The 23,223-nt window shown below is 38.2% G+C and overlaps 1 protein-coding gene across 1 annotated transcript; it reads right to left on the bottom strand.

Annotated features, from left to right (window-relative positions):
• Positions 1 to 161: 161 nt before the first annotated feature.
• On the bottom strand, positions 162 to 20,026 carry tmlhe (trimethyllysine hydroxylase, epsilon). Its single transcript, XM_048166771.1, has 8 exons — positions 19,478 to 20,026; positions 19,196 to 19,340; positions 16,280 to 16,456; positions 10,712 to 10,991; positions 8,033 to 8,152; positions 4,024 to 4,260; positions 1,724 to 1,862; positions 162 to 1,321 (listed from the first exon to the last, which is right to left on the bottom strand). Exons 2-8 carry the CDS (start codon positions 19,332 to 19,334, stop codon positions 1,190 to 1,192), a joined length of 1,224 nt encoding a protein of 407 aa, XP_048022728.1. The 5' UTR covers positions 19,335 to 19,340; positions 19,478 to 20,026; the 3' UTR covers positions 162 to 1,189.
• Between the last annotated feature and the right edge of the window lie 3,197 nt (positions 20,027 to 23,223).

Raw genomic sequence — 23,223 nt, 5'->3', positions numbered from 1 at the left:
TTGCTGAATTGAATTAATAATATTGCTTGTAATCTGCTGCCACAATTTTATTGAGTAGATATAGTGTATTACTTTGTTTAGTGTTTACAACCTTGTCTAAACTAAACCAAAATGACTTTAAATCAAAAACCAGTGAGACTACAAAGTCAACAAGACAAAAATGCAAGGAATTCAATTTATTTTCTAGAGGTAACATTGGTATTTTTGTGCGTACATTCATTTGAGATAAATTTTATATAGGCTACAGGGTGTTAAAATGCTACAAATTAAAAGATGCATATAACATGAATTAGATTATTGCAGAATTTATATTTAAACTTCGTGAGATCATTGCCATTATCCCAAACATGCATTCTCATATCACTGTTAAGGCACAAACCCATAGGATTACCCTGCATTTACAAAATACATTTCTATGATTCAGAAGTTTCTGTGCAGTATGAAATATTGACAGCTAGTGGTTGAAATGGGTACTGCAGTCCAAATTCAAAATATTGCAGAGTTGTTTTTCCCATCCCCTCTCCTCCTCAAGACTCAACGTTCACACATGTTGCCAGATTGAGGACACGCAACAGGAACGAGAGCAAATGACAATGGAAAGCGACTAGCTAATATATCTGTGTTTTAAAATGTCTTTGGTCACAGACTTTTAGATGGATTCAGAGGATTTTAGGTCTTGTAGAATCTGCGATCTCTGACCCAGCTCTTCCGCTGGCTTCCATAGCTGCAATACGCAGTGTTTTCCGCCAAATGGCAACCCACGGTGCTGAAATACTATTGGGTAAATTGGCAGTGGGCGGGATCATGCAGACCAAAACAAAAACAGACATTCCCACATGGATCGCACATCACATTTCAAAAGTGGAATAACTGGCTGTAGCATTGTTCTTCTGAGAAACAAGTTCCTAAATCTCTACAAACATATTATATTTTAAAATAATTATGCTACATACAGCTCCTTTGATTACTACTATCTGGTTTTCTGTGGAAAGAAAGCATTTTGGATTTTCATCTACTACAAAAAAAAAAACACCCTTTTTAATTAAAATAGTAAATTTTGAGCCATGTGAATAATTTCAAAGAGCAACACTGTTGTGATCCTGATGTAAGCTGTAAATCAGGTGTCCTCTCCCATCCTAACACTTGAGTTATAAACTCGTTTTTGCCGAATGATGGCGTAGCGCTGTCCTCAGGCGCGGAGCCCCAGAGAGCGGGCGGTGTTCAGCACATCATCACGCGTCAGATAACAGCCGCACAGCTGCCGCAGGCCGGTGAACGACTCTCTGCCATGCAGAACGCGCCAGTTATCAATGAACAGGACCTTAGAGAAAACAACAGTAGGTGTGTTTACATGCACAGATTTGCATCAATGTGAATAAATTCAATATGATTCTGAAAATGCTATTCAATTCATTTACATCTGCATTAACATATATTTTGAACAAAATTCCTAAACTGCCTGTGAAAGCTACTGTTGCTATGATGACGTAGTCAGTGAGGCTTTTTTTAAGCAAATATTGACTCTTCTCCACTGACTAGCAGTGCATTAGATGTACATAAACATTCGCACCAGTCCACTGCACATGTGCGCAAGGCATTTTTGAATGCCAAAGCTTTACATTGCTAAAATGTTCCCATTAAGCTAGTTATTTCTGATCTACACCACCCTCAGGCAGATTGATTAAGGTGTTCTGTGATTGATTGATTAAGACGTAGTTGATACCTTGCCTGGTTTGAGTTTGACCCACAGCTCATTCTCTGGTCTCCTCAGTTCTGTGCTCAGCTGTCTATGAGCAAAGTACCAGCGCCGCACCACATCATGAGGGACTGTGTTAATAACAGAACGGTCATAGTTATTATACCTGCAAAACAAGAGAACACAACTCTTTCAAAACTCTATGAAATGCAGCATAAGCTTCCAGCGTTGATTAAACATCATTAGGAATCAAATTTACCTTGATCACTTAAAGGGTTAGTTCACCCAAAAATCAAAATTCAGTCATTAATTACTCACCCTCATGCCGTTCCACACCCGTAAGACCTTCGTTAATCTTCAGAAACACAAATTAAGATATTTTTGATGAAATCCGATGGCTCAGTGAGGCCTCCATAGGGAGCAATGACATTTCCTCTCCCAAGATCCAATAATGTACTAAAAACATATTTAAATCAGTTCATGTGAATAAAATGGTTCAATATTAATATTATAACGCGACGAGAATATTTTTGGTGCGCCAAAAAAAAACAAAATAACGACGTATTTAGTGATGGCCGATTTCAAAACACTGCTTCAGGAAGATTCGGATCATAAATGAATCAGTGTATCGAATCATGATTCAGATCGTGTGTCAAACTGCTAAAATCACGTGACTTTAGCGCTCTGAACTGCTGATTCAACACAAAAGATTCATTATGCTCTGAATCTTCCTGAAGCAGTGTTTTGAAATCGGCCATCACTATATAAGTCGTTATTTTGGTTTTTTTGGTGCACCAAAAATATTCTGGTCGCTTCATAATATTAATATTGAACCACTGTACTCACATGAACTGATGTAAATATGTTTTTAGTACATTAATGGATCTTGAGAGAGGAAATGTCATTGCTCCCTATGCAGGCTTCACAGAGTCATCGGATTTCAACTAAAATATCTTAATTTGTGTTCTGAAGATTAACGAAGGTCTTACGGGTGTGGAACGGCATGAGGGTGAGTAATAAATGACTGAATTTTTGGGTGAACTAACCCATTAAGAAAAAAGCTTGATGTACTGACATACTGTAACTTCACTAAATCCAAAAAGTCGTCAAAAAATGTCAACTATATTATCACCCAGCAATATATTAAAGGGTTCATGAATTGAGAAATCAACTTTTCCTTGAGCTTTTGATATATATAAGAGGTCGTCGTACTATAAGCAAATCCTGTAAGTTTCAGAACTGAAAACCTCCTTGTTAGTCCAACAAAACTTTTATTGACACCAGGCCCACCAAACGACTGTTTATCATTGACTGAGTTCTGGACGTGCACCAAAACTCCCGTTTTATTTATTATTTCATGCGCTCAACAACATGTCTGTGATTGGCTGTTCATCTCTGCAACCTATCATGCCACGATCTAAATAAATCTAAATGTAATGTTATATAATCAACACTTTTCACAGTTAGTTAACCTTGAGAGCTGTAATAGTCAATCGCCAATAGTCAATGGCCAATCACAGCAGTGGGCGTTTACACTGAAGTCTCACAGCAGACACGCCCCTTAAAACAAAGCGATCAAATCAGAGGGCTAAAATCAGGGTAGGAAAAATGCCTTTTATTTCTAAATTATGAAATACTTTGATGTATAAAGCATATTAACCTTATAAGTGCACCCCAGGAAACATTATAAAACTATAAAACAACACAGTTCATGACCCCTTTAAAAGTTAGATATATACATCCTACTTTACACAAATACATACAGTACACTCACAAAAATCAATGTATTCCATACTTTATTAAATACAAATGACATGATGAAAATTGTAGTTAACACAATTATTTTAATGTAATGTAACCTTAAACTTACATTAAAAATTTTAGGTAATATAATCAGACTACTTTTTGATTACTTTTGACCTAACTTGTTTATAACATTGATTTGAATAGTATAATCTTCTATCTTATTGACAAAAAATACAAAGAGAGAAAAAAAATATTCCATTCTTTGTTATCAACATAATAAAGCATGAACTATTACATTGCATCAGGGTTTCCCTAACTGGGGTTTGAGAAGGAACTGCAGGGTGTTCATAAATTTATGAAAAGCTAATAATAAAATCATGAAAAGTTTAAATATAAGAAATAAATAATTTGAAAAAAGCTAATCTGCTGAATGCGACTAAGTCATGAAGATATTAAGATATTGTAATGATTAAATCACGATTTTATGTAAAGCTGTGTATTATGAAAAGCGCTATACAAATAAACTTGACAAAAAGATCATTTACAAAGAAGACAGAGTACAACATAAACATACGTCTTACCGAATCATGTAAACCTCGTTGTTCCACGGATAAACATTGAGCACGGGGCCGATGCCGATCATGTGGTTGCGATGCTCGCTTAGGTTCTCGACGTACTCGTGCTTGATTGGCACATGGGAAAGCAGCTCGAAGTTCTCGGGCGTTCGCTGGAGGACCGTGTCAGCCGCGTGGAAGCCGTCCACAAGCAGAGTTCTTCCACCCGTACCTTCATGTCTCAGACAGTGAAACACCTGGATGCTTATGGAGCAAAATAAGCCATAAAACCTTACAATGTACATTTGACTTATGACACTCAAATAAAATAACTATTTCTGTCAACTGACCACCTAAACATAAAGGCAATGTCTGTAATAAATCATAGATATCAACAATAAAATTTATTAATAATATTTTATAATTATGATACTGTACATGTCTAATATTTCCTCTAACATATTACTCAAGCAAGGCTCTAGACTGTGATTAAATGGTTGCATTATGCCTTTTTTCATGTTTGGTGTGGCTAAATTTTGTTACAGGTTGCACTGGTGCTTCTGCCAATTTGTTAAACTGATAAGCGCTGACATTTCTGTTCCACACACATCCTGAAAAGGGAAGCACGTCCTGATATTGCTGAGTTAGATGCGTTCCTGGGTCAACATATTTTGTTGATCCTGGAACAACATTCTAATCTGAAAAATTAGTCTTAACCCTATTCCTACCCCTAAACCTAACCCTACCCATAAGTTATCCCAAAAATCAGAGGGAAATGATAGATGAATAACACTGATGTAGAAGCACCAATTCATGATTTTAAGGCTAAACTTGACATAATCTGTAAACTTGTCCCTCAAATCTGATTGGTTGATTTGAATGTTGTTCCAGGATCAACAAAAATGTTGACCCAGGAACATGATGAACTCAGCAATATCAGGTTATGCAAAAGTGAAGCCAAAGTATTTTGATCGCCCCCTGGTGGCTGGCTGCAGTATAGCTCATAAACCCCGCCCTCTCAATGTAATCGAATGGGACACGAGCCAAACTAAAAAAATACACTTTCCAAAGAGGGTTTCTGTCATTTTATGCATTCCCCTGAATGTGTCTGTGAAGTTTCAGCTCAAAATACCTCATAGATTTTTTTTATTCATTTTTTTAACTGCCTATTTTGGGGCATCATTATAAATGAGCCGATTCAGGGCTACTGGCCCTTTAATTCTCCTGCTCCCCTCCCCCGGAGCTCGCGCTTGCCTTTAACAGCATAAACAAAGTTTACACAGCTAATATAACCCTCAAATGGATCTTTACAAAGTGTTCGTCATGCATGCGGCATGCATGCGTCGGATTATGTGAGTATTGTATACTGTTATATTGTTTACATTGATTCTGAATGAATTTGAGGCTGTGCTCCGTGGCTAACGGCTAATGCTACACTGTTGGAGAGATTTATGAAGTTGTGTTTATGAATTATACAGACTGCAAGTGTTTAATAATGAAAATAACGACGGCTCTTGTCTCCGTGAATACAGTAAGAAACGATGGTAATTTTAACCACATTTAACAGTACATTAGCAACATGCTAACGAAACATTTAGAAAGACAATTTACAAATATCACTAAAAATATCATGATATTATGGATCATGTCAGTTATTATTGCTCCATCTGCCATTTTTCGCTATTGTTCTTGCTTGCTTACCTAGTCTGTTGATTCACCTGTGCAGATCCAGACGTTACTGGCTGCCCTTGTCTAATGCCTTTTATAATGTTGGGAACATGGGCTGGCATATGCAAATATTGGGGCGTACATATTAATGATCCCCAATGGTTCGTAACAGTCGGTGTTATGTTGAGATTAGCCTGTTCTTCGGAGGTCTTTTAAACAAATGAGATTTATATAAGAAGGAGGAAACAATGGAGTTTGAAACTCACTGTATGTCATTTCCATGTACTGAACTCTTGTTATTTGATTATGCCAAGATAAATTCAATTTTTCATTCGAGGGCACCTTTAAAAAATATACTGTCTTCTCCAAGCTTTATAATGGCAGTGAATGGGGCTCGAGATTTTGAAGCCCAAAAAAGCACATCCATCCATTATAAAAGTAATCCATACGACTCCAGGGGGTTAATAAAGGCCTTCTAAAGTGAAGTGATGGGTTTTTGTAAGAAAAATATTCATATTTAAAACTTTATAAGGCCTTTATCAACCCCCTGAAGCCATATGGATTACTCTAATAATGGATGGATGCACTTTTTTGGGCTTTAAAGGTGCCCTAGATTGTTTCTTGTTTTACAAGATGTAATATAAGTCCTAGGTGTCCCCTGAATGTGTCTGTGAAGTTTCAGCTCAAAATACCCCATAGATTTTTTTTAATTAATTTTTTTAACTGCCTATTTTGGGGTATCATTAACTATGCATGGATTTTTTCAGCGTGGCCCCTTTAAGAGATGCGCTTCCTCTGCCCCACGAGCTCTCGACTATATATACATCGCATAAACAAAGTTCACACAGCTAATATAACCCTCAAATGGATCTTTACAAGATGTTCGTCATGCATGCTGTATGCATGCTTCGAATTATGTGAGTAAAGTATTTATTTAGATGGTTACGTTTCATTCTGTGTGAGTTTGAGGCTATGCTCTGTGGCTAAAGCTAACGTTACACACTGTTGGAGAGATTTATAAAGAATGAAGTTGTGTTTATGAATTATATACACTGCAAGTGTTTAATAATGAAAATAGCGACGGCTCTTGTCTCTGTGAATACAGTAAGAAACGATGGTAACTTTAACCTCATTTAACAGTACATTAACAACATGCTAACGAAACATTTAGAAAGACAATTTACAAATATCACTAAAAATATCATGATATCATGGATCATGTCAGTTATTATTGCTCCATCTGCCATTTTTCGCTGTTGTTCTTGCTTGCTTACCTTGTCTGTGCACAGATCCAGACGTTAATACTGCCTTTCCTTGTCTAATGCATCGAACATGGGCTGGCAATATGCAAATATTGGGGTCGTACATATTAATGATCCCGACTGTTACATAACAGTCGGTGTTATGTTGAGATCCGAGTGTTTTCCGGAAGTCTTTTAAACAAATTAGATTTACATAAGAAGGAGGAAACAATGGAGTTTGAAACTCAATGTATGTCTTTTCCATGTACTGAACTCTTGTTATTTAACTATGCTGAGGTAAATTCAAATTCTGATTCTAGGGCACCTTTAAATTCTCAGGTCCCATTCACTCCAATTATAAAGCATTGAAAAGCCAGGATATTTTTAATTTAACTCCAATTGTGTTTGGCTGAAAGAAGAAAGTCATAAACACCTAGGATGTCTCGAGGGTGAGTAAATAATGGGATAAATTAAATTTTAATTTAATTAATTTAATTTTAACCCTTTAAGGTTAAGTATATTTTGGCCACCCGTGTTCCATGACAGTCCACACACTGTCGATGTGACGTAATTTTTGTGATCAGGAGGGTCCACGTACACTGTCCGCATGTAGCCCAATTTTTATATATTTTAATATATATAATTTTTTTTGCATTTGTACTAATAGTAAATACTACACAGGTTTAGGCCATTATAACAAATATCATATTAGAAACCATATAAAACTTGGTGGCACCACTGCCACAGATCTCAAATGTTCGAGCCTTGCTTAAGCATGAATAGCGATTACATATAAAGTCAATGATTTATGGAAAATAAAACATTAGGATAAGCCACTATTAAATACTGTTAATTCCTGTTGCAATAATGTTGCAATTCTTCAGAGACTGGAAGTCTCAATATTCAATTTTATAACCGAGTATGAAAGTGTGAACATCAGTAAAGAAATCTCTTAACTGCAATCTAAGGTTACTTCAGTGGTCATCGTTTACACTAAGCTCTTATAATAGAACAGAGAGAATGTGACTTTGATTCCCTGCTGATCGACTAAACATGCACTACGGAAACTCAATCTGACAGACAGGTGTTTAGCCTAATTAAAGGCCAACTCCGGTTTTCCAGTTTACCCGCAGGGTTCTTGAAAGTATGACGTGTCGGTGTGGCGGTCCAGTGCCAGCTTTGTGTAGGCTGTATCTCCACGAGAGAAATCTGAAGTGAAGTTCCACATCCGCCCATACATGGTCTCTCTGGAAACAAAGAATTGCCTCAATTAAGTCATTTTTATTAGAATAAATATTTGTCTAGATGTAAAACTGATAAGGGATTGGTGGTCCTGAACTTCATTCTGTCAGACCGGCGGTTGAACAATGGATGGAGAGAACTTAAAATACCCATATTATGTATATTTACAAAGTTCATCAATTTTGTATTTTGTATTTTGCTAAAATAAATGTACATAATTTACAGTTCAAAAAAGACACTATTTTTTCATACTGTGAATTGCTGCAGCACCTCTTTTCACCCTTTGCCTGAAACTGTTTTAGTTCCTGTCTCTTTAATATGGAGCCCCGCACATGACATGCAGAAAAAAAAAAGAAAAGTAAATCGTGCACACAATTTACGAGTTGTTCCCTCAATTTACTAAGTCGTGCACGTGATTAATTAATTCTTTCTCTCGATTTACCATTTCGTTCCCTCGATTTGCTAAATTGTGTGCATAATTTACTAATTCGTTCCCTGGATTTACTATTTCATTCCTTTAATTTACTAATTCATTCCCTCAATTTACAATTTTGTTTCCTCGATTTGTTAAATCGTGCACGATTTACTAATTCTTTCCCTCGATTTACTATTTCATTCCCTCAATTTGCTAAATCGTGAGCACAATTTATAAATCAAGTGAAAGAATGAATAAATCATGTGCACAATTTATAAATTGAGTGAACAAATTAGTAAATCGTGCACACGATTTAGCCTACTATTTTTTTCCTGCATGTCATGTGTACTTTACTCCGTACTTTAAAACCAAATATATTCAAATATATTATATTATAATATCCAAAATGCCCAGTCTGCTCTGATTGGTCAGCTGGCCCAGTTTGTTGTGATTGGTCTACCACTAATGCCCTTTATCATATTCAGGTTTCAGGTCTCAAGGCTTCATGAGCCACTGTAAACAGTCTTATATCTAGTAGGGGTTAAACGGATCGTATTTGATTCGTGATCCATACGCACCAGGCCCTACTGTTCGGCACACGTGTTTCGCGGAAAAAAAAAAAATGCTGAAAGTTTCACCATCAGTTCTGAATTTGATCTCTCTTTAAAGGTGCCGTAAAACGTCTTTTCAAAAGATGTAATATAAGTCTAAGGTGTCCCCTGAATGTGTCTTTGAAGTTTCAGCTCAAAATACCCCATAGATTTTTTTTAATTATTTTTTTTAACTGCCTATTTTGGGGCATCATTAACTATAAGTGCAGTTATACAATGCATAACCAAAGTTCACACACCTAATATAACCCTCAAATGGATCTTTACAAGATGTGCGTCGTGCATACTGCATGCATGTGTCGGATCATGTGAGTATAGTATTTATTTGGATGTTTACATTCGATTCTGAATGAGTTTGATAGTGCTCAGTGGCTAAAGCTAACATTACACACTGTTGGAGAGATTTATAGAGAATGAAGTTGTGTTTATGAATTATAAAAATGAATGAAAATAAATAATGAAAATGAAAATAGCGACAGCTCTTGTCTCCGTGAATACAGTAAGAAACGATGGTAACTTTAACCACATTTAACAGTACATTAGCAACATGCTAACGAAACATTTAGAAAGACAATTCACAAATATCACTAAAAATATCATGATATCAATGATCATGTCAGTTATTATCGCTCCATCTGCCATTTTTCACTATTGTTCTTGCTTGCTTACCTAGTCTGATGATTCAGCTGTGCACAGATCCAGACGTTAATACTGGCTGCCCTTGTCTAATGCCTTGAACATGAGCTGGCATATGCAAATATTGGGGGCGTACATATTAATGATCCCGACTGTTACGTAACGTCGGTGTTATGTTGAGATTCGCCTGTTCTTCGGAGGTCTTTTAAACAAATGAGATTTACATAAGAAGGAGGAAGCAATGGAGTTTGAAACTCAACGTATGTCTTTTCCATGTACTGAACTCTTGTTATTCAACTATGCCGAGGTAAATTCAATTTTTGATTCTAGGGCACCTTTAACATCTCCATGCGCTTAAATTGACACACACAAAATTATGTCAAAATGCCCATCTTGGCACGTATTCTCGTAAACACAGTCGGTTGTGTCTAAAGGAGTGCTATCAAAATTAACGCATTAACACATGCAAATAATTTTTTTCAGTTTAACACGTTAAAAATATTTAACGCAGCAGCATCTGTTTTTTTTCTGTCATCCTTTAGCTAGCGTTACATAATATGATCACGCTATCATTTATTCAAGTGCGATAAGATGCAAAAAAAAAAACTTAGTTCTGTACTGGCATGCTGTCTGTGAATCTCCTTTCTGTGGCATGCACGACTCCTGCGCACAGAAAGCCGCTTCGCACAAATCGTCAGAACACCTGACCGCACTGAGTTCTCTCGCTTGAACGGACAAAAACACATAAAAGTATGCTTTGTCGAGTAAGCGCAGTCTTAAATGAGTAAAATAAAGTCTTAAATAACCACAAAAGAAAAAGTGTTGGATGACATGAGGGTAAATAAATGATGACAGATGATCTATTTGCTGGATTTTAGTCAGTTTGGAGCAGTAGGCCTGACCTGATGAGGCTCACTCTTTGAGTCGCTGTTTCTGTAGCTTCTAGGGTTGGTGGGACGCCTTCGACAAAGGCGATTCCATAAAGCAGGAAGTTGTTGAGGAAGTTCTTCAGCTCCTCGTCGCAGCTCATGAACTTGTCCCAACTGGCAGCGGGCACCTTAGCACTGGAGTAGATATCTGCGTTCCACAGGATACGAGGCTGCATGGCACTTTTCTTCTGGCCCTCATAGCTGTTCTGGGCCAGCCATGTTAGGTTGTACCGTGTCACATGACCATCAGGCCCTGGAGGTGATCACAAACACGACTTCATTAGAAGATAACATATCAGTCAAGATTTCATCAGTGTTTATCAAAGGAAATCATTACTAGTGCACTGATATGTCCATCAGGGTATCTGAACCTTTAAAGGAATTAGTTAAGCTTGACATCATTTGTGGGATATTGTTGATTACTACAAACATAGATTTCCACTTGCTCCTATTTGTCATTTAAAAAAAGCAAAAAGCTGGGTTAAAGGGAGGCACTTACAACAGAATTGAATGGGATGTAAATGTTAAAATACTCAGGTTCAGTAGTATATCCAACATCACGACTGTGAAAAACCTTTCCCATGTAAAGTTAAATCCAGTTTTACAACCTCATCACCATGATATCACAACAAAGCACTATAAACCCTGAACTGTAACTGTACAAATGATGATTTAAACAGATTTACAACACAGGTTTTCACCGAGGAATTCATGTTAAGTGCTTTTATGAAATGTCCACCTCATCATTTCTGCTTTCTCCAAAAATTAAGATTAACTTTTATTGTATCTGACTGCAAATTTAAAAAATTCCAGTCTTTTAAAGGGACAGTTCCAAAAAGACACAAAAGAAGATATTTTGAAGAATGCTGGTATTCAAACAGTTGACGGTAGCCATTGACTTCCATAGTAGGAAAAAATTAATTTCATTTCATAGGTCTAATTATTACAACAACATTCTTCAAAATATCTTCTTTTGTGTTCAACAGAAGAGAGAAACTCATACAGGTGTGGAACAACTCAAGAGTGAGTAAATGATGACAAAATTTTCATTTTTGGGTGAACCAACCCTTTAACATGGATTTCAAAAGACTTTAAATCAACATACGACTGCAAAATACAGACGTTACTAGCCAGAAAGACCTGTCACTACCCGCGTCTCTCTAGGGATGGACTTTAAAAATTGCAAAATAATCATTATCCTTAGAGTTTACACATGGTCTTACTAATATACTTTAAAACAGTCATTTAAAGGTCAAGCCATCACACTTTTTGCAGTTGCAGCTCAAAATACCCCATAGATTTTTTTAAATTAATTTTTTTAACTGCCTATTTTGAGGCATAATTAGAAATGCGCTGATTCAGGCTGCGGCCCCTTTAAATCGCACGCTCTACGCCCCCTTTGCATAAACAAAGTTCACACAGCTAATATAACCCTCAAAATGGATCTTTACAAAGTGTTCGTCATGCAGCATGTCTAATCGCGTAAGTACAGTGTTTATTTGGATGTTTACATTTCATGCTCTGTGGCTAACGGCTAATGCTACACTGCTGGAGAGATTTATAAAGAATGAAGTTGTGTTTATGAATTATACAGACTGCAAGTGTTTAATAATGAAAATAGCGACGGCTCTTGTCTCCGTGAATACAATAAGAAACGATGGTAACTTTAACCACATTTAACAGTACATTAGCAACATGCTAACGAAACATTTAGAAAGACAATTTACAAATATCACTAAAAATATCATGATATCATGGATCATGTCAGTTATTATTGCTCCATCTGCCATTTTTCGCTGTTGTTCTTGCTTGCTTACCTAGTCTGTTGATTCAGCTGTGCACAGATCCAGACGTTTTGCCCTTGTGTAATGCTTTGAACATGGGCTGGCATATGCAAATATTGGGGGTGTACATATTAATGATCCCGACAGTTTCGTAACAGTCGGTGTTATGTTGAGATTCGCCTGTTCTTTGGAGGTCTTTTAAACAAATGAGATTTATATAAGGAGGAGGAAACAATGGAGTTTGAGACTCACTGTATGTCATTTCCATGTACTGAACTCTTGTTATTCAACTATGCCGAGGAAAATTCAGTTTTTGATTTTAGGGCACCTTTAAATTAGTCAATGAACATGTACATACTGTGTAATTAGATAATATTTATCATGAGTATATTGATTGTAATGCCAGAGGTTTCAGCTTTGACTTTCTAACTGGGGACTTTAAAGGGATCGTTCTCCCAAAAATCTAAATTTTCCCATTATTTACTCCCTCTCATAAATTTCGAATTTTAAATTTAGAATAAATTTATTTAATAAATTTAAATAGAATAAATAGAATTTAAATTTGGAATAAGGTTAGTAACCAAACAGAATTGGTGCCCAATGACTTTGATCATATGAACAAAAAAAGCAGAGACATATCTTAATGTTCCACAAAAGAAAGAAAGTCATGCAGGTTTGGAACAACAGTTATTGTCATTTTGGGGTGAACTGTCTCTTTAAAGCCCTATTTGGACAGGATTGTTTTTCTAAATGAATTCTTATCACCCGATGACTGTCATTTTATTTACCAGTTTGGACAGGACGAACATCTCTGTGTTTATTACTGAAGCAGGAGTGTGTGTTTTCTAGATGTGGGCATTACAGAAGGTCATGTGCTGTGATTGCAAATGACCACACAACCTTGTTTTTACTGACAAAAAACAGTGGTTAATTCGGCTGGGAAAAACACTGACATTCTGGATTCAGATGGCAATAAAATCACCAACTAACCCCTGTAATTGCTGAAAATACCTTACGTCCCAATGAGAAACAATTACTGTCCGAATAGGGATTATGACTGGGTCTGGAAAAAGTGGTCTTTACACAACAGGTGGTTCTTAGGGACGGCTGAAAAACAAAGGCTCGGGAGAAAAGGAAAGTCATTTCAGAGGTAAATTCTGATAAAAGATTATGAAGACAATCCTTTTGAACTGAATTTTGCACACAGTAATATCAATGTATTAAGGAAGTAAAAATGGGCCCGATTTGATTTTACTTCAACTTCACAATACTGATAAAAAGCTAATGTTGGGATACATCGTATTAGGTATGTTCATGCGTCATCTTCACATTAAACATTTAACCAGTTGATTGACAATCTTGGACCAAAGTATCACAGACACAAAAGTCATGAGAAAGCATTGAAAGCTGTTACTATGTAACTGACTGTAATAATGCAAAGCTGTTCTTAAAGGAAATCTCACAGATGGTCTGTCTGCGGAGTTTCGTAAAAGAGTCAAAGTTCTGTCTATCTTTCTCACAGAGCCTTATCTTTACTTAGGAAAGAGATATCCATCTTTGTTTTGGAAGAGTGTTAAACTTATCTTAGCACAGCAAGACCACAAATCTCTGAGGAGAGGATGGAAATCTGAAGACACAGCTCAAGTTGGTTTATCTTCCTATCTATCCCAATTTGAAGAAATCTTGCGTAAAACAGTGCACATTATGTAAAGGTGACATTTTTAATCCAATTTTGTTTGGTTTTGAAAACCAGGATGTTTACCAGGAGATGAGGGACAGGGACTAAATGACTGTGTAACAACAACCAATGAGACAAAAATTGGTTATCTTAAAATCTTAAAGGGTTGGTTAGTCAGAAAACTCCACATTCTCTTTTCAACAACAGCTCACATGTCTGTCAAGCTCCAGAAAACAACAACAACAAACATTTAAAGGGATAGTTCACCCACAAATGAAAATTCTGTCATAATTTACTCACCTTCAAGTTGTTCCAAACTTGTATACATTTCTTTGTTCTGCTGAAAACAAAGGAAGATATTTGGAAGAATGTAACCAAGCAAAGCTCCAGCCTCAATCGGTCAATAGGGGGCGTCTGAATATCAATAATTACCAAAAAAACTTTGAAATTTTGATTCACGGGTATTAAGGGGCACCAAAATGTTCGAAGTAGGCGGAGCCACGTATACTAAAATGGCTATAACTCAAGAACAAAATGAAATATTTTCACCAAACTCGGGTCACATGTGTACGGGCTCAATCTTTGGTCACAGTAACACAGTCATGACACTTGGTGGCACTATAACATAAAAAAACATGGAAACAGCTATAACGATGCAACCGTTAGTCCAATAGACTTGAAAACTGGCAAGCAGTGTCTTGGTCCAATGTGCCATGATTGTCTATGAGGACACTGACATCTCAAAAAACATGGCCGCCATCGGCCAACAAAATTTGAGTGCCTATTAGACAAGGTTAACGGAGGCCGAATGGAACGAAACTAGGTGGGCATGGACTCGTGGCTCATAAAGTATTTTGAAAGAAATCAGCCACTAGATGGTGCTAACAAGATTTTATGCCCCTGTAATCACATGGTGTTTCACACATACACACATTATTCATATAATTTGATAGATCTCCTCGTACTGAACAAATTTGTCCCAAGAACCACAGCTGTCAATCAAATCGCTCATTAAATATTTGCAATTATGCAATAAACCTATATACGTTTGCGAACTAGTCCTGGGTTTTTCACCTGATCGGAACCAAACCAGTGCAGTACAATTCTCTGGACTCTCTAGATCAATAATTATCAAAAAAGGTTGAACTTTACCCTTTGAATAGCTATAACAGGGTCATTTAGAAAAGGGGTGTGGCAAAATATACTCAAAAGCCTATAAATCCTAAATGAAAACTCAGAACTTCAAGAAAATACGTGAGCACATGCAGCATATGACTCTAAAGAAGCATGCCAACTTTTATGAAGATTGTGGCGCTATAACTGATAAAAAGCTTTAAAAACAATATATATTTCCTATGGTAAACTGCCTGTATTGGCTGTAAATGTTCTTTTCCATCTATAATCTAAATGGTTACATGCTTGCTAAATAAAATACCTTTTTACGCATGTGCTTAAAGACCTTAAAGCACTTGAACCCCGATAATTGCTGCTCGCAGCTATATTGAATTGAAATATTATTTTCTGTATCTGTTTTAGTTGTGATACAAAATGATCCTTCTAGAAGCTTGAAGGACACATTTCAAGGTAACACTTTACAGTAAGATCACAGATCTCGCCCCCCATTGACTGCCATAGTAGAAAAAAAAAAACATACTATGGTAGTCAATGGGGGGTGAGATCTGCTTAGTTACAAACATTTATCCAAATATCTTCCTTTGTGTTCAGCAGAACAAATAAATGTATACAGGTCTGGAACAACTTTAGGGTGAGTAAATGATGACAATTTTAATTTTTTGGGTGAACTAACCCTTTAAGCAATCTATATTTGTCAGTAAAGGATAAGATTATCAGTGAATAACAATGCTATTGTATACACATGAGCCATATAGGCTACTTATACAGTGTTTTTAGCTCTTTTTGGAGCTTGACAACATGAGGGAGAGTAAATAAAGACAGAATGTCCATTTATTTGGTGAACTATCCCTTTGTTCCCAGTTTCCAGGACACAGACTTCAACTAATTGATTCTGATTTTCAGCTGAAACGTTCCAGTCAGATTAAAGCATGGTTCTGCACTCACATGTCAAGAAGAGGTTGTGTTCGTCCACTCTGCTCTTTGAAGGCCTGATGTTCAGATCGATGCTGGCAGTGTCCAGGTTTCGCTGGTTGGTTTTTGAGTTGTAGCATGAAGCTGAGCGGCAGTGGTCTCTCAGCCAAACATAGTCAAAGTGCATTACCAGACCACCATACTTGAGCTCTGCAGAAATATAGAGCAATGAATTACACTTGATTACAACAGTTCATTTTTTTTTACTACCATTTATGATAGCATGCAATTTAAAGGGTTGGTTGATTATGATTTCACTTTTTTTAACTTTAGTTAGTGTGTAATGTTGCTGTTTGATCATAAACAACATCTGCAAAGTTACGACGCTCGAAGTTCAATGCAAAGGGAGATATTTTATTTTACAGAAATTGCAACAAACAACTGGTAGGGACTACAATAAGCTTCTTCCCCGGGTAATGACATCACAAACCCCCCAAATGAACATAAACCCCACCCCCGAGAACACACAACAAAGGGGGCGGGGCCATGTTGGGCTGCTTTAGAGAAGAGGAAGAGTTGTTGTAGTAGTGTTGTTGTCATGCCGTCATTTTACGCCGGACTGCTTCACAGACGAGGGTCAATTCAACACTAAAGATGAACATGACGGCACATGCTAGTCGATGAGTTGAATCAACTCCACAGCAACTACATAAATTTATCCACTAACCATTCAGAAACGTCCAGTTTCATTCTAAAAGTTGTAACTTCTTCCTGAGTCTCTCCATCAGTGTCGACTCCGGTTTGAACAATGTAAGGCTGAACACCGTTACTGACAATCCTCATTTTGGCTGCGTGAGATTCTCCAGCTTTGTTGTTGTTGAGCAACCGAAGCGTGAGCAGCAGCTCATTTGCATTTAAAGGGACGCACATAAAAACGGCATGTTTTTGCTCACACCCAAATAGTGGCAAATTTAACATGTTATAATAAATGATCTGTGGGGTATTTTGAGCTGAAACTTCACAGACACATTCTGGGGACACCAGAGACTGATATTACATCTTGTAAAAGGGGCATTATAGGTCACCTTTAATGTATGATGTTCAACAAATTCTATATCGACATGCAACACATATATCAGTGTAAATAATGTAGATCTAGTATTGATAGGCTTATATATCAGCCAGGGTGATTAATCAACATTTTTAGTGAATTTTAGATAATGTGTAAAATAAAATAAATAAAAAAATTCAAACATATTTGTTTGACACCATTAAATTTTGTTACATAAATCAACATTATAGTGGCAATTGGCTGCCCTGTTTTCACAACATCTTTATCAGCCAATAAACTGAAAAATTTAACTTGCTTGACCTCTAGTGTATAATGAAATAATTTTTTCTGTATCTGATTATTTAGTTGAAATACAAAAATGATCCTTCTAGATGCTTGGCAGTTCAAGGTAACACTTTACAATAAGATCCCTTTAGTTAATATTAGTTTGTGCATTAACTACTACAATGAGCAAAACGTGTATTTATTCATCTTTGTTAACGTTATTTAGTAAAAATACAAATGTTCATTGCTAGTTCATATTATATAATATTAACAGATAATTTCAACATTTACAAAAGTTGTAGCTAACATTTAGCAATTATCAATCCATGTTGAAAAGTTCTTATTTACGAGTTGAACGCACATGAACGCCAACACAAAGTCGTAAATACAAGTGGGAAGCTCGGGATTTTCTTTAAGGCGAGAAACCCCAGGGTAAAAAAAATAACTAATAGATATCACCATACTTCCCCAGCTGATTGATTACATTAACAATTACAAACATTTTTTTGTATTGCAAGTTTTCAAAAATGTTATGTTTAAATATGCAAATGATGCATTATCTAATTAAATATGTCCTAATTTGCATACATTTCTAGAACAAAAATCTGAATATTGGATGAGGTCAAGTTCAAAATTCTCAAATTGACATATTAAATTCAAAGGATTTTACTGAGGGAATTTTGGATATCTTTTTTTATCACTTCATAAATCAGAAAATACTATCCACAGCCAGAAAAAAAAATAATTTTCAACATTTTTTTAGGAATAAAATGCTGTATAAAATCAGGCAAATTATAGATCAACAAATCCCTCTGTAAAAACCTTCAGAAAATAGTCAGGAATAAAACTGTAAAGTTTGGTGTATGTAAGCTCTGCTGAAGTGGAGATTTCTGACTCAGAGCAGGAGAAAAAAAACTCATTTTGAGAAAACGGCCTTTAAAGATATTTACTGTAATTGAAATCTACAGACACAAAAAGATAAAGTGCTATAAAATATACACTTAAATGTGTATTTTGGATGTTTTCTTTCCACCAGTCTGAAAAAACACTTTATGAAAAGCCAAAAAGAGCAAAATCTCAAAATTGACAGGTGTGTCAAATTGCCTGTAGTGTCTGATCTGTACGAGTTGGGGTGTGTCAGTGAAAAACATGGCGAAATAAAACAATATTTATAGTATTTAGCAGTGACATTGCCAGTCTTTTTTATTTACAACAAAATAATCTAATTCCACTAGCACAAAAAATAATAGCATCGTAATATAGCCTAATATGTAACGATAAAGTTTACAGTGGCTTCATAAATTAATTAAAAACATTAAAAAGCAAAACACATTATTTGTTCTTCATTTTCTAAAAGTAGAGTTTAAAAACCTTGCTGTATTTTTGTGTAGCTATCATTTACGCACCTGACCTCGTAAATACGACTTTCCAACTCGTAAATACGAACTTTCAAGGAGGACTTCAACGCACAAATGCTTTGGAAAGTATTTTTCATTGTTAGTTCAATGCAGTTATATTATGTTCAGAATTGAAACCTAATTGTAAAGTGTTGCTTATTTCAAATGTGTAAATAACAGTGCATAAAAATGCAATGCAACTGTCTGGATCCTCACCTAAGCAGTCAGGCAGCAGCTGATAGTTGCATGCAGATGAATGGGCAGCAGTGTGCTGTGATCTGGCTCCCAAACACTCCAAACCTTGTTTCCAGTGAACATATCCACTCAGTCTGTTCAGCATTCGCATTAAGGGCATGGTGGCCTGCAAAACGCACGTGCACATAATGTATTAGTCAGAAACAAATGCATTCAACAATACCCTCACGCGTTTAATTCGGATAACAATACATATATTTATAATGTAACATCGCATTTTAATGTCTGCATGAGTGGACTCACTTGCGAGATGGATCTGGCACTTCAAGCTCTTTGTGCAGCTTCGGTGTGAACTTTAATTCACGGCTATTTCTCAAAGAGCCGTCATATATAATCGTTAACATTAATCATTAAACTTGAGCTTCACTCCCGCCATTGTGTCCGTCCGTAGCCTACGTGCATTCAAGAAGTGAACACGCAAGCGCTCAAATCCTCCAGATCTACTATGTTGAAGGCTTGCTTTTCAATATTCATGAGCCAGAGCTGTGCCATTGGAGGTTATACAGATCTACTTCACCATCATGTAATAAATATTAACAAGTTAAGCCTTCAGCAGAAGGTTAGCACCACAGCATCATCCTGTACGCAGATATTTTATTCTTTTGTTGCTTGATGACGCGTGAACGTCCCCTTTAAATAACGCGACGCTTCCTTAACGGGACATCGTCATTTATAAATGACGCGAAAAGATAAAAATGCATTTAAAATACAATAATAATGTTCAACCAAAAGCAAAACATTTTAGTAATTACATATGGCATCCCCTTCAGCTAATAAAATTAAAATCTATTTGCCATGTGCTTGACATTTTTGGCAATAAGGAAGTGAAGGAGCACATGTTAGTCACATGCTGTCATGTGAGTTCATTTTAAGACTGGAAAATATATACAAATTCCATTTTTAAAAAATATCATTGTACATCCAAATACATTTTTAATGCACATTTTGTAAAAACATGAACTCAAAGACCAAAATAATACGTGTCATGCATAAATGACAGTCATTTTAGGAGATAGATATTTTCTGTGTAGCTGCTGCACTGTTGTTCATTTCTGCCAGGCAGTATAATAGCCTTTTTTCCTGTGTTTTAGCGTGATGTTAGTAGGTTTTATAGAAGACAGAGAGGAAAAGCTGTGCCTTTTCCGGAAAGTATTGATGATAGTGACGGCAGTGCATCAGACAATGAGGTCGTGGTACATTATCCTATGTCAGTCTGGAAGATGTGATCCATACTAAAACCACTGCCTATTGGAGTCATTACACTGACACGCAGGGATGCTCCAAAAATGAATAAACAGGTCAAAATGGAATTACATGTGAGGAAAAATAAAGTCTTTTTGATTTTCTCTTGTGCTACAATCATTGATTTGGAACTTAAATAAACTGTCTTTAATGTTGTTTGAAACACTAAGATAGTTTCAGTACTTTCCAGGCAGTGAAGATGCATCTGAATTTGTCAAGTTTGACATTTTCACATGCGAGTTTCAAATGAAATATAGTAGCACACAAAGAAATGTAATGTTAACCTTCATATTGTTACGGTACACAGGAGTCAGACACAGATGTTGGTAACTGTAGTTTTATTGACACCAGTAGAGCAAGGAGCAGTGAACAGGTAAGCAGTGATGAATCAATAGATGAATGGATGAGTAGAATGGAGATAGTTACTGTCCTTTTCCTTTCAGATTGGATATCTGTGAACACGCTGGAGTTTGGAGATCGCTGGAGATGGCTGGAGCACTCACACACAGGAGACGAGGCACACAGAGGGAAGGAGACACGCTGGAGACAGGTAAGTATGGAGCAGGGAGTCCTTGAGGTAAGCATAAACGTGAGTATCTGCAAACAAGACCGGACATGGAGTGCTGTGTGTGCTCTTTATGGTGCTGTTGATGAGTGCAATGATGAGGTGCAGGTGGCAGTGATCAGTACTCTGGGGATGGTGTGCGCTGTGATTGGTGGATGTTGGAACCTGACGTGTCTGTGACAGTACCCCCCCTCCACGGCCCGCTCCTGAGGTCCGAGGACCCCGACGCCGTGGTGGTCGCCCTCTTCCCCGCAGTGCCGGTCTGTCAGGGTGACTGTCATGGAAAGTTAGAAGTTGGGATCAAGGATGTCGTTTCTTGGAACCCAGGAGCGTTCCTCAGGGCCGTAACCTTCCCAATTGACCAAGTACTCCAGCTGACCACCACGACGCCGGGAGTCCAAGATCTCGCAGACCTCGTATGCTGCACCGTCTTCCAGGATGAGTGGAAGAGGGGGTTCGGCTGGAGTCACGTCAGGTCCTGTGGAGGGAACAGAAGGGTGATAAGGCTTGAGGAGTGAGACGTGGAATGTTGGGTGAATACGATACCCTTGTGGAAGTTGGAGTTGGTATGTGACCGGGTTGATCTGCTTGACGATGGGAAATGGGCCAATGAACCTGGGACTCAGCTTCTTGCAGGGCAGACGCAGTCTGATGTCCCGTGTCGACAGCCATACCTTCTGTCCGGGCTGGAAGACAGGGGTGTTGGAGCGCCGCAGGTCCGCTGTCATCCTGAGTCTGCGCAGGGCTCTTTGCAGCTGGTGGTGAGCTGAGTCCCAGACCCTCTCGGAACCAGTAATCCACTGCCGGAACGTTAGATGGTTCCCTGGTCCAGGGGAACAGTGGGGGTTGGTAGCCGAGTACGCACTGGAATGGAGTGAGTCCTGTAGTCGACTGCCGGAGAGGGTTCTGGGCGTACTCGGCCCAACCCAAAAACTGGTTCCAAGAGTCCTGGTGGTCATGACAGAAGGTACGGAGGAAGCGGCCGATCTCCTGTACCTTCCTTTCCGTCTGCCCGTTCGACTGCGGATGGTACCCCGATGTTAGACTGACGGCCACACCTAGGAGTGAGTGGAATGCTTTCCATACTCTGGAGATGAATTGGGGTCCTCTGTCCGATACAATGTCCTCTGGTATTCCGAAATACCTGAACACGTGGTTGAAGAGCATTTCTGCCGTTTCCATGGCAGTGGGTAATCCTCTTAGTGGAATGAGACGACAGGATTTGGAGAAACGATCTATGATGACTAGGATGCAGGTATTTCCATCAGAAGCAGGAAGATCCGTTATGAAATCCACCCCTAAGTGTGACCAAGGTTGGTTGGGAACGGGCAGAGGAAGGAGTTTCCCAGCTGGCAGATGACGAGGACTTTTGGAGATGGCGCACACCCGACAGCCCTGCACGTACCTTCTGACATCGGCTGCCATCCCTGGCCACCAGAAGCGTTCTTTCAGCAACGAGAGGGTTTCATTGACCCCCGGGTGACCAGTGCCTAGTGACGTGTGAGCTGAGTGGATGGTTGGAGTGCGTCATGTCCGGGTGATTTAAAGCAAGCCAGGTGAACAGCCCGGCGGAGGGTTCGTGGAGGCATTGGAGGAGGGAATGGTCTCTTCTGACCAAGTGATGGGGCTTACGATGAGCGAGCTCGGGATGATTGGCTCAGGTTCTTTCGTTTTCTCTTCAGGAGCATGGAGACGGGGGAGAGCGTCCGCTTTTGTGTTCTTTGAGCCAGGTCGATAGGAGATGGTGTAGTTAAACCGGGAGAAGAACATGGCCCAACAAGCTTGTCTTGGGTTCAACCTTTTGGCAGCACGGAGATATTCTAGATTTTTGTGATCTGTCAGAACCAGGAATGCATGTTTGGCTCCCTCCAGCCAATGCCTCCACTCTTCCAGAGCAAGCTTCACAGCGAGGAGTTCCCGGTCACCGATGTCGTAGTTGACTTCCGCCGGGCTGAGCTTACGGGAGAAGAAGGCGCATGGGTGGAGTCTACTCATGGGCATCCCCTGCTGCTGTGACAACACCGCTCCCACTCTGGTGGTAGAGGCGTCCACCTCTACGATGAAGGGCAGCTCTGCATCGGGGTGGACGAGTAAGGGAGTGGTGGTGAAGGCTTCCTTGAGGCGGTTGAAGGCGTTGGTGGCGGCTGGATTCCAGGACAGAGACTTGAGCTTATTTCTGAGG

The sequence above is a fragment of the Megalobrama amblycephala genome, linkage group LG18 (assembly GCF_018812025.1).
Source record: "Megalobrama amblycephala isolate DHTTF-2021 linkage group LG18, ASM1881202v1, whole genome shotgun sequence".
Taxonomy (NCBI): Eukaryota; Metazoa; Chordata; class Actinopteri; order Cypriniformes; family Xenocyprididae; genus Megalobrama; species Megalobrama amblycephala.
Note: the sequence above shows the minus strand (reverse complement) of the source record. Positions and strands in the feature narration are given on the sequence as shown.